Source organism: Rhipicephalus microplus, chromosome 9 (assembly GCF_043290135.1).
Source record: "Rhipicephalus microplus isolate Deutch F79 chromosome 9, USDA_Rmic, whole genome shotgun sequence".
NCBI classification, from domain to species: domain Eukaryota; kingdom Metazoa; phylum Arthropoda; class Arachnida; order Ixodida; family Ixodidae; genus Rhipicephalus; species Rhipicephalus microplus.
In genome coordinates this window covers 51,136,350-51,148,922 of record NC_134708.1, presented here as the reverse complement: position 1 = coordinate 51,148,922, position 12,573 = coordinate 51,136,350, and the positions used below count along the sequence as shown (strand labels likewise).

General features: G+C 42.5%; 1 protein-coding gene across 7 annotated transcripts in view; it reads left to right on the top strand.

The window, feature by feature from the left end:
* Positions 1-1,121: 1,121 nt before the first annotated feature.
* LOC119187263 (uncharacterized) overlaps positions 1,122-12,573 on the top strand; it is a 31,611-nt gene continuing 20,159 nt past the window's right edge. Inside the window, exons 1-4 of one of the 7 annotated variants that reach the window (XR_012886138.1) lie at positions 1,411-1,917; positions 4,818-4,919; positions 5,259-5,329; positions 8,732-8,790. Coding sequence is in view for 2 of the 7 variants with exons in the window: in XM_075873634.1 (XP_075729749.1) it covers positions 5,314-5,329 (16 nt within the window). In the remaining 5 variants the exon portion in view is untranslated. Of the gene's footprint in view, positions 1,362-1,407; positions 1,918-4,817; positions 4,920-5,258; positions 5,330-8,731; positions 8,791-12,573 lie in introns of those variants that run through there. The other 6 variants (XR_012886140.1, XR_012886139.1, XM_075873634.1 and 3 more) reach the window with 6 other exon arrangements.

Here is a 12,573-nt window from a genome sequence, read left to right as displayed (position 1 = left end):
CAGTCAGTACCACTGCACTGCTGCTCGAAACTGCTTCTGAAAAATCTCTGTGCAGGTGTCGTGCAGTGGAAGGAGTTGCTTTGACTCGTGTAATATATTGCATGGTAGAAGTGTAGAATTGTGCAACGTGTCGTAGCACGTGAATTGCGCAATGAGGTTGTGATTTAAAAGCCTGCTCATTGCCCACAAAATGCTGGGGCATATTTAGTTGCAATCAGCAACTGTGTGCAGCTGTGTAGGTGCAGGCATTATCACCTTACAAACTTATGGTGGGAGTCTTGTTAATTTGCAAAATGTTGAATTATGGCACGGTCTGTGCTTCACAAGTGTAGCTGTAGTAAGCATGCATGTAATTCTGGGAGAGCTTAGGACGGCTGATGTTATGCATACATACATTCATTTCTCTGCAGCGTCGTAGAAGTGTCCGCTAAGAAGCAAAAATGGGCCAGAACACGAGAAGACAATGGCCTGGTAGCGCTATCACATGTTACTGTTGACGAAAAACCTCGGACCCTCTCGAGTTTTTTAGAAACTTGTGTCCGAGCAACCCGCGTGCCCATTTATATATCATTTCCGTGACGGTTATGAAGTTCGTCAAATGGTGGGCGGTGGCATAATACACTTCTGCGTTGGTTACCGCACTGCCACAAAAGACACGTGCAACGTCCGGGAAAAGAAAAGGTCACACCATCGCTCGATCAACGTGCCACTCTAGTGCTACTTTCCCCGGCGCATCATTCTCTTTCCACCTTCAGGTGCCCACCTTCTTGGATGCTGGCTCTTGCTTGCCAGAGCCAGCATCGAAGAAGGACTAGCCTAAACTGCCACACTTCTGGCTTGCCATTCACCTTGCACAAGTGCATGCCATTATTGATGGCTGGGCGCTTGTTTGTTGAAAAAAGTGTAGCATGAAGCTGGACAGGCACAGCTGAGTGCCCTTCCCTGTTTTTCTTTTTTTTCTTATCTGTTTCTTTATATCTTTATTTCTCACTTTCCCTTTCTTCAACATCATTTTCTTTCACTCTCTTTTCTCATATTGTCTTGCTCCCTATTTGCCCCTTCACACTGCGTCTGTGTTTCTATTGTTCCTTATTTCTCTTCCTCTATCCGTACTAGTTCTCTTGCCCAACCGACTTATTGCATCCCACGCCGGACAAACCGGGCGGGAGAGCGCGCGCACCTGTTCGGGTGTGTGTTCGGAGATCGGAGAAATGAACTACAGTGTTCTAAAAGGTTTCTAGAACGCCGTGAATGAACGGAGAATGCGCGCAGTTCACGATGATGAGGGCACTGTACGATTCACGCGAACAGCTCCGCTGTGAAATCTCGAGCGTCGATCACAAAGGTGCGAGCGATTGAAGGTAAGCTACATGACATGTGTGCTACGCATGATGCCACGCCATACATGTGTCCCGTGCACAAGCGTAGAATGTTTATTTGACGAGTTTTTGGTATTTGCTGTTATTTCAATTATTTTTTAGATGAAAGGGGGGGGGGGGGGAATCGGCAAGGTTCTTTTTGGCGTTGCATAAGTGGTGGCGGCTGCTGAAGTAAAGGCTGTTCTGTTGTTTTCTTTACAACATTATTTTTATGTGACGTTTTCGTTAAGACAGACCAGTGCGAACAATTTTTCGCACTTCACGCGATCGCACTTCGTTTTATTTTATTTTTTTTGACAGGCATCTAAAAAAGCCCCATCGTTACTAGCAGCAGCAACGCATCGTTTCAAGAACAATGCATAAACAGAAAAGTACCGTATTGAATGATTGGAACAGTTCAATGCAGAGAAAGAACACTGATAACGTGCCGTATTTCGTGTTGTTTTGTGTTCAACGTATATCAAACTTGCTTTGTGTGTTCAAGTGTTACCGGAGTGAGTGAAAAGGCCGGCTCGTCGACATGTCCTCTCGGACGACGGTATCCTTTTGAAGAGCATCTCTGAATTGCACAGCAGTGCAGCAAATGTGCACTTTTATGATTAGTCTACTGCGGGCGGGGATATTCGTGATTCAGTGGCTACAATTTTGAGGTGGTCACCTGTCCAGAGGTGTTCGTTGCTGTCGGCAGCTACTTCGTTTGCAGAAGAAGTGAAATGCTTCGCACTCGGCTGCAAAACGCAGTGACTCGCTTTTTATGACTGCTGCGTTGCGAAAGCTTGCATTTAAGTCCGTGTTATCGAGTAAATTTAACGAATATTGCAGCTGTGCTTGCGGACTAGAATGTGTGCCGAAGTGAGGGTTTGCGTCCGTGGGGCCCGATGAATTTTTCGTCAACAAACGTTGAGATAACCTTCGCAGTGATTGTATGCAACGATAGACTCTGACATTTGATTAGACCATACATCAAAGGAAAAAAATAGAGAGAGAGAGAGAGAGACGCGTTCTTACCGTATTTGCGCTGTCCTGCCGGTGCGATGTCATGCCGGCGAAGTGCCAGTGAGAATTCATCGAAGAATTCCTCGAGTTACAGAAATCAGCGTTTGCTGTTGACCCTGCTTTAGGTTGAGGAACAAAACATGTCTCATGTTTTTGCTTAGCACACGTCCATGAGATAGCGTCTGCGCCTTCGTAATCGGACCTACTCCTCAGATATCACCGTCATCCCTTTGTGGAGAGCAACTGCAGCCGTCTTTACCTAGCCACTTAATGGAGGAATCGTGAAATATCTCTCTTGCGCTGTAATACTTCATGAGCTGAAAAAGAACAAGTGCTACCGAACAAGTGCTCCATACTCAAGTTTCAGTCATTATAGTTGGTCAAGCCCTACAAATACTTGATCACTCTTCTTTTGCATTTACCTTTATTATGTACAGAAACTTTGGAAACATGTTATGGATGGTTAGAGTAAGGCTTTTTTACTGAGCAAGATTTTTAAGTCGCACTGGAAAATGAGAAAGAGAAATCTTGTTTTTTTTTGCAATTTTCAAAAGAATGCGCATTAGATACTGCAGACAAAGAAACATGACACACAACGTACTTGATGTGGCCTATCTACGGCCATAGCACATGTTTAGGGGCTAGTTGGTGCATTATTTCGGAAAAGGATTGTTAAGAAAACACATCCCACTATAGAAAAGGGAAATGTTTTATGCAGGTATCGTCGTCTTTTTCTATGGTGTGTTTTTCGCACAATCCTTCCTTTCCTATACAGTCTTCATCTATGTTGTTCAGTGGAAATTTCTCTGCTGTACAAACTCTCACATATTGCCAGCTTGACTGTCACCAATTATGCGTGTGATATATACAAAAGTTACCGACTAGGCGTGTTTATTTTGTAGACCTATGAATGGTCATTCTTGTTTGAAAGTGCCCTGCAACGGTTTTCGAGCATGTTCGGAAATTCTCAGTAGATGAGGCAGCTTTGTGCATGTCACTGAAACAATATAGCGCAGCATGGAGCGTGGATTTTTAACACTGTCGCTTTAAAAAGCTTGTTTTGCAGAAATAGTGGGGTCAGTGTCGTTGGTTGTGAGGGAAAAATTGGCATTGTTTGTGATGGAAAAATCAAGAAAGTGCAAATGAAATAAATAACTTGATTAAAAAAACAAAAAAATGCCAGGCCTGCCCTGAATACGCAACACAGTCACAGTGACAGCTGAAAGAGCGGCCTTTCAGAACCTTTTTTAAGCACTCTTTACTTCTGCAAGCACACTTGCAAGATATCCATATCACCATTTATTATTATTTTTATGTAGTAGGAAGGCATTTACTATGCCACCCTTTGTAATTCTTCTGAGAAGTGTGGTACCCGCTAGAGACTTGCAAGGAATTGTGTGCCATTTTTCGATGCTGTGGCTGACGACGATGAAGATTTATGCCTGAAGCTTTAGTAATGGGCTGGAGTATTTGACGACCCACTCGTTTTGCAATTTCCATTGCGTGATGCCTGGTTGTTCCTTTGCTGTTATAAAATGCTTTATTACTCATGCTAACGCGATTCCTTCCGACATCAAGCCTGCCTGGGGTCAATGAAGGCGCAGATTTGGGTTTGTTGGTATGGTAGCATAATAATATATGGTAGAGGAGACAAAGGACATGGACAAGAGTAGGCACATTCGAGACAACACGGCGCTAACTTTCAACAACAGTTTATTACACACAGATTCCCCTAGTGTATGTACTCCACCACGCCATACGTCACATATGCATAGCTCTCACAACCATGAATTATAACCAACGCGCATGCATCAACACATTACAACACTATATTTTTCCCATTTTTTTATTTTTCTTTCTCTTTTTCTCCTGTGCGTAACACAAAATGCTTATCACGAATACATGATATCAAGTTCCTTATTTGTCAACATTACTGATGGACTGCTCATATACATGTTACCAAGCACTGAAATTCTGCCAGCCTCCATTATCAATCGCATCATCTTGCTCCTACTTCTATTCATAATAACTGTTTCCTTGAATTTGGGTGTGCAATCACATCTCTGGCAATGAAGGGAAAGAAAACCGTCAGGAACAACACTATTTACTTTTTTATTGTGCTCGCACAAGCGATCATTTATGCGTCTACCGGTCTGTCCGATATAGGACTTTCCACAAGTAAGTGAAATCAGGTAGACAACACACATGATGCATTCAACAAATAGGTTTTTGCTTCTTTTGGCATACATTCGCTTTTCCCTTGTCTGGTCTTGTGCTTCTGCATAGACTTGCTAACTTATTGGGTGCTGAGAAAATTACGTTGGTGGCACATTTTTCCGCAATCTTTTTTATCCTGTGAGAGAACTTATGTATGTATGAAATGACGGCAAAATTTTCCTTTCTTGAGCTCACCCTATTCGGTTCTTCCCATACTTTCTTCAGCGCTTTCCTGTGCAATCCTTCTGCAACTGACACGACGAGGCTCTTAGGGTACCCGTCATCGCTTAGTCTCGAGACCTGTTGCCTGAAGCTTTCATCCATGAGGTACTGGCAGGATTTCTTTAGTGCCTCACTCAAGCACATATTCGCAATGCCTCGTTTTACAAGTATTGTATGCGCGGAGTGAAACTGTAGCAATGGCTTATTTGCTCTGGGTTCGTAACGCCACCATGTCTTTTCATGAGAGAATCGAAAGTTAATGTCTAGAAACCCGAGTCTTCTGTCACATGACATTTCAAAAGTCACTTCAAGTGGGTTAATACAGTCACGAAAAATGCTACAAACACTAGTACATTGAGTGGTAAAATCGGCAGTTCTGTCATCGAAAAAAACTAAAAAGTCATCGACGTACCTAAATGCATTCACAACATTGTATTCATTCAGGTGCCCTGAGGGGTCCCTGTCCAGTTAATCCTGATGGATCCCTGTCCAGTTAATCATGGATCCCTGTCCAGGTAAAAACAAATTACCCTACTCAAAACTAGTACTAAGCACGAGCCAATGCATTCTCCTTGTTTTTGCAGGTACAGGGTACCATTGTTTTCTCTAAACGTTGACGACAAGTAATACCGAAGCAATTCCAAGAAACTCTCGACGGATGTACCCGCTTATGTGCTAAATCTAACGCCATTGTACTCATCGATACATTTGCCAACACACATTAATACTGCTGATTGTGGCTGAGAATAGTACAGATCTTTTATATCAGCAGAAAAGGTTTTTAGCCCTCGGTTTTTTTGTTCCCTGATGAAACTTTTCACCTGCTCCGAACTTTTCGTCAGGAAGGGGTCATTTATGTCAAGCAAGTTTAGTGTTCTTTGTAGATACCCAGCTACAGCTTTCTGCCATGTGTCTTTCTCAGACACTATCACTCGGAACGGTACACCTTCTTTATGCGTTTCAGTGCTAAAGAATGCATCCAGACGAAATGCATTCAAGGAAACGATTATTATGAATAGGAGTAGGTGCGAGATGACGCAATTGATAATGGAGGCTGGCAGAATTTCAGCGTTTGGTGATGCGTGTGTGAGCGGTTCATCTTTGAAGTTTACAAATAAGAAACTTGATTACATGTATTCACGATAATCGTTTTGTGGTTACTCACGAGAAAAAAAAAAGAAAAAGCAAAAAAAGTGGGAAAAATAGTTTTGTAATGTGCTGATACATGCGCATCGGTTATAATTCATGGCTGAGAGCTATGCACATGTGACGTATGGTGTGGTGGAGTTCATACACTAGGGGGATCTGCGTGTAATAAACTGTTGTTGAAAGTTAGTGGTATGCTGTCTTGAATGTGGCTTCTCTTGTCCGGGTCCTTTGTCTGCATTACCATATATTACGAAGCTGCCTGGGGTCAGTTTGCGATGTAGTTTCAAACACTGGCGTGGCTCAGTGATAGAATACTGGGCTGGCACTCAGAACCCCGTTCAAATCACATTGTGTCCTTGGTGTTTTTTATTTACTTAGATTATTTCTTATTTTGCACGGCAGTGGTTACGGACACCGGCGGTGGCGTAAAGCTACGGCACTGACCCATGTCGTGATCTCGTAACAGCCTCCTCTGTAAATCCTTGGGTTCAAGCGGGGATCGAACTTGAGCCTTCTGTGTGGAAACCAGGCGTTCTACCACAGAGCCATGTCATTGCCTGAAACTGCTTGCAAAAAAACACTGCGCGAATGTCGTGTAGTGGGAGGAATCTTCTTAACGCATGTAATATTAGGCGGCAGGAGCTTAGAAGTGCGCCAGGCGTCAAAACATGTGAATTACACCACGACATATTCAATCGTCATTACCGGCAGAAGCACCGACAAAGTGAGCAGTTGCGTAGGTTCACGCATTGTCTTACGGGTGCGCATATTGTGGGTACATTGGAAGGGCTCTTGCAGTAGGAATTGTAGTAGCGACCAACGTCTCACGTACAGACATTTGTCCTTTTGCGGCATGGTTTAGGTGTGCCGCACGGCACACCTTAACTGAGAAGCGAAGCTAAGCTAGTGATTGAGGACGCAGTGTGAACAGGGTCTGATTGCACTGTTGCATTCTACTCTTGAAGGTGAAGCATAAGCATCCTCCAAGTTTTTCAATTAAGTTTCTAAGTTGGGTAGAGATCGCTTGCTCCTCTCTTGACAAATAATGACATAAGTGCAGTTTAACTTACAGCCCTTGGCTGGCTTGAGCATCATGCGCTCTTAAAGATTCATTCGCACGATGGACGTGATCGCGGGCGAATCAGTCACGTGACATGTGACGACGTGATTGTGATCCCTCGCAGCCAGCATTCGCACGACACGGAAGAATTCATGCTACAAGAGAGGATTTCAGCATTGCTTTCCGAGGCTGCCAACCGTGACTAGGGCTTTCGTCATTTCACGAATCACTTCGCAGGGCCGAAACAGGGGACCAATGGTGATGTAGTCTGTGATTCTCGGGGTTAAATTGTAATTTGTTTGTGGTGTGAATATAGCTTTAGTGACCGTAGGTGTCATAGGGTGATGTAACGTACCTGTGGTTTGCTGTGTATTGTTAGGATTATACACTATATAGAATTATGCCAGCATGCTCGTAATCACTCTGAAAATCACTCTGAAAAAGAAAGAAAAAAAAAAACACCAGGCTTGCATGGAAAGTGCAGCACAGTCACAGCAAAAGCTGGAAGAGCAGCCTTCATAGAACTCGTAAACTCTCCTGGGGCTGCACTACTAATACAGCTGCACTTGCAAGGTACCCACTATGTCATAAATCATAATTTTTGTCAAGTTGGGATGCACCCCATTATGTCATTCTGTGGAGAAGCGAGGTACCCGGAATGCATTTTCAAAGCACCATTTGCACTTTGTTGATGCAGTGGCTGATAATGATGAATTATTGCCAAGCCCTTTGTAATGGGTTGGAAGCATTCAATAGCCCACTCGTTACGTAATTCGAATTGTGTGATGCCTGGTTGTTATTTTACTCTTCTACTACACTATATTGCTTTGCTAACGTTATTCCTTCACGATATTGCACTTGCATAAATGGAAAAGAATTTTAAACATCAGCATGACTTTGTGGTAGAATACTCGGTCCAGGTTAGGACTCCGTTCCATTTTGGATGTTTTTTCTTAATTTTATTCCTTATTTCGAGGGATAGTGGCAATGGTGGGGGACAACTGCGGCACCAAAAATAGCCCTTGTTGTGATCTCATAACAGCTCTCGCTGTAAAAGAATTGTTTGAGGTCATGGTGATTGCTACTGTATGGGCATAGTCTTTTGCCCCCCTGTCATACTGCCACAATTTAAGCTTCAGTGCATTCGCTGTAACAAAAGGAAACAAAAGGCACTTGAAACATGCTACAAATCATCTGTAATTCCACTCATGCTGGATGTATTCTAAGATTTGTTGCTGCTGCTGGTTAGTCAGACAATATAACTCCTATAGTGAGGCCATTCAGTGATATCTAGGAAAGTGTTGCATTGCCCCTTTAATATGAATTGCTGTGGTTATACCGAAGCAACACAGAATGCAGGGGAAAATGGAGGTTTGTATTCAGTTTAGAAAATGTTGAACAGGAAATGTGGTGGGAGTGAATGTTTTGACAAAAGGGCATGTCTTTGTTGCGATTCTCATGAGATATACCTGGATTAAATCACATAAGCATGTTTGTATCTTTAGCCTACCTTACTCCGATTCATGACCATCTGAAATCCCCGGCCATTAAGCCGCTGTGGAAGATTTGACAGTTGGTAGAGAGGCAAGGTTACAAGCAACATTATTGATGCATTGACACATTAAGTACACTATAAGTCCGATTGTTGCATGTGCTTTGAATTTTTATTGCAGTAATACTTTCGGCTTGATGGTCTAATTTTTTGCAGATGACTCTTCCATTGGCCAGCAAAAGGAACACCATGGAAGCAATGATGACAACACTTACGTAAAAACACCTTAGAGCTTTGGATTTTAACAAACAACGCTACTAGCTGTAAAGCCATGCAACTTCTATGGGCTCCTTTAAATGTTTGCTTTGGTTTGGAAATCAGTGCTTTGAATTAGTCTTTGAAGTGTATTTTGGCGGGAAGAGAATGTTAAATGTGCTTGGCAATATTGGCAGAGAGAGCTTTGTGACAGAGAATCACTGTGTTGCGGCTTTCTACAAACCTTCTCGTCGATTCAAGGGTCATGATCCACTTGCAGGTCATATCAGGACTTTGAAGAAGTGATCATATTGAAAATGTAAAACATGAAATTGTTTCACTGTATTGAGATGCTACTCCTTTTGCTATTGTCACAAGATAAATAGCTGTGAAATTCGTTTGGTGTGTTAAGAATAGCATGATGTTTTAACATCTTACGTTTGTATGCATTGTTTCCTTTTTCTTGAAGGTCAACACTTTTGTCATCGTTGTGGTGCAAAACAAATAAGTAGATATGATGGATTTCTGTGTTGCGCATCTGTTCATTTGACTATGCTGTTTTATTCCTTGTAGTGCTTTGTTAACATTCAAGTGCATCTAAAATGGCCGCAGCTGTCTTTTAAAAATATTTATTCAATCAAATGCAAGGACAAAACTGTATAGGCACACCTTGTAGTCTGTTACAACATCAGTATTAGACTCAAGCTCAGTCTGCAGTACTACAACGCAGCTGCCATTAGTCTGTACAAGAAAGCCATGCTTGGTAGTTTCTGTTCTAACCATAAGTTAATTTTCTTTACCAATTTAAATACTACTCATTGCTAATTAAGTTTTTCATCCCTTGTTAAAGTGTTACGTTCAGCTGAGCAGTGAGTATTGAAAGTTTTTCATCCCTTGTTTAAGTGTTACTTTCAGCTGAGCAGTGAAGTCCAAATCTTAGTCAAAATTTGCCAGAAAGTAAAATTTTTGACCCCGGATCAGTGTCTTGTACTCATGCTTGTGTCGAAAAGTCATCTGCTTGAAGTACACCAGAAGGGCGTGACGTCTCGTAAATCAGCTGTTGCAATTCGACGGGACTCTTATTCAAGTTATGTCTGCGTGGGACAGCAAATGTTGTGTGTGGAGCGTACATTCTGCATGGGACAGCAAATGATCGTACATTTATTCTTAGGTTGTAAGTGACTGCAGCACTTGTTGGGCGACTGCTTCAGAAGAATTAGCTTCATCTTGCTCAATCTGGTGTGCCCTATCCAGTTTTTTCCTGTTAATAAACAGTGTGCCTATGCAAACATGTACGTATAGCTAGCCGTATTTCCAGCTTCACTTGGTCACAACTCCTTTAAGGATGCAAGTTGTTAAATTTTGCTGCTTATAACACAAGTGTACTTTCGCTATTGTTTGAATATGATTCAGGCAACAAGTACTCTCTGAGAACAATATAAATATAATTGGCAGCAATTACTGATTGAATACAAGTCAACTTTCCATTCTATAAGGACAGTTCCATTCTGTCTGTGCTGTCTTTCTTCCAGGTGGCAGAGCAGGCATGCATATATGTCAAAGCCCCTTGATTTTGGGAAAGTAACACAGTCCATTGTACTCGCCGTTGTGCTTGCGACCTCCTCTCTTTCTCCTCGCCCTGTTCGGGTCCTCCTGTTTTTTGTCGCTGTTTGTGCACAATTATTGGTCTCTTATGCGGTTGCCCTTGGAGACGGGCAAATCTCATGTTGTGCTCATATTCATCTTTTTCGCTCGCGCCATTTTTCACTGGAGCTGGGTGTAGGTTGTGTGGCAAACATTGCGCGCGCTTTGTTTTCAGGTGCCATGCCGTGCGGTTGCGCCTATAACAAATGCAACCAGAATACAAATGGTTATGCTTTTTTTTAAGGTATGGAACGTAAGTGCAATAGCTTTCTTGAGAAGCAGTCGCTGCACTACATCGGCCAAAAGAGCTTAGTTTCGTTAAAGAGCATGTTCTTTGCGAGGTACGGCGCTTTTATTATTGCTCGTACGAAAGCATCGCCGAATTCTGTATGTATTTCAAGTATTCTTCCCACCTGATGAGCATGCTTTTTTTTTTTTTGTGACTAACTGTGCGTTGTTTGAAAAAAATGGATCGCCTCAATATTCTGATTATTCTGTTGAGACTCCATCAAATCGCACGTCTGCAACTGTTATTCAGTCTGAAATTAACTACAGAAACTGCTTTCCGCGGCGAACATTTACCTGCTATGAGATAGCTTCTTGAACGCGCATATCCTGATTATTAACATCTGTTGAAAATGAATGCGTAAAAAAGTAAATGGATGAATAAATCGAGCTGACATTGGCAATGGCCACCAATTTAGGTTCTTTTTTTTTTTTTTATGGGGGTGGAGGAAGAAGTATTGACACAGAAAATAATGTCACAAGTGCGATCCAGTGCTAGAAAAAAAAAACGGGAAACAAGCACTGCCGGAAAAAAACGTCGAGAAAAAAACGTGCAGATAGCGCAAATGAGCCGTTATGTCACGTGGCATAGGTGAAAGCACGTGATGAAAGCATCGCCATTATGACACCACAAATTTTGCGGCATGTAACGTCTTCATGCCGTCATATGGTGAGGTCATCCTGGAATGATTTTTTTTTGCATCGCCTGTTCCTGACAACGCGGGACGCCGACAATCATATTTCGTGTTTGACGAGGCATCTACAGCTTTCGTCACAATGGTAAGCAAGAAGCGTGATATTGCAGATTAGCAGTGTTAGCTGCAAAAGTTTAGATATTTTTCTGTTCATTAATTTACTTTTGACCTTGGATGCCACGCACGCAAGACTGGGTACCGATAATTATTTTTTTTACGCATACTGGTGACATGCATGGGGTGGTCACGTGATCATACTCGCTTGCTCATGTGATGATATTAACTTCGAGGCAGAAGCCCAAAATTTTTGCTCTTGCAGTGAGTGCTTTCTGCAGCTTTCGGTGATCTTATTCAATCGATGTAACATGAGCCTAAATTACAGCATTGGTGAGTTTTGACCACGAAGGTTTGGCAGTATTACGAATGTTACGTAATAATTCAGAGAAGCTTGTATACCAATAATCTTTAGCACTGCAGTGCTTCTGTTTTGGTCACTTGTCATTTTGTGTACGAAATTATTCATTGTGCCTGAATGATTGTCTGCCTTCAACACGTTCTTGCTACATTTAATTGACGACCGAAATTAGCCACTTATTTTGCTACGATTTGGGGGAAAAATTTGAAACCCAACGCAGCTCAAACATTATTTACCCGCTACCCTGCCGTGAAGCACAGCAAGCCCCCACGACCTCCACATGAACCTCGAAGTGATAGCAGTGAGTGGTTGCTGCTGCCTGCTCCTTTTAATGTTTTTAGTAGTTGCCACAGGCAAAACTATACGTGTTGCAAACTTAAAGCATGTTACCATCTGGAAGAAAAAAAAACCTGCATGATAGAACTCTTCATGAAGGTGCTTTTAAAGTAGCACGCAACATTTAAACAGCTTTCGGAAGCAAGCAATCTTCTAATAAACGTTCATTCTAGTGTTATCTATCTTGTTATCACCATTTTCACAAATGGGCTACACTACCGGGGCGTGAAAGTGGCCCGAGATTATGCGCCCCTATTGAATTTGGCGATGTGTCTGTGGGAGCCTCAACAAAAAATGGAGCTGGGCGCAGCGCAGCTCCATAACGACACTCTCCATGGAGGAGAGTGTCGTTACTTTCCCAGAGCAAGGAGCTTTAGCATGCGTCTATCACATCTTTGACTTGGCTAGTTGTAGACCCATATTACATG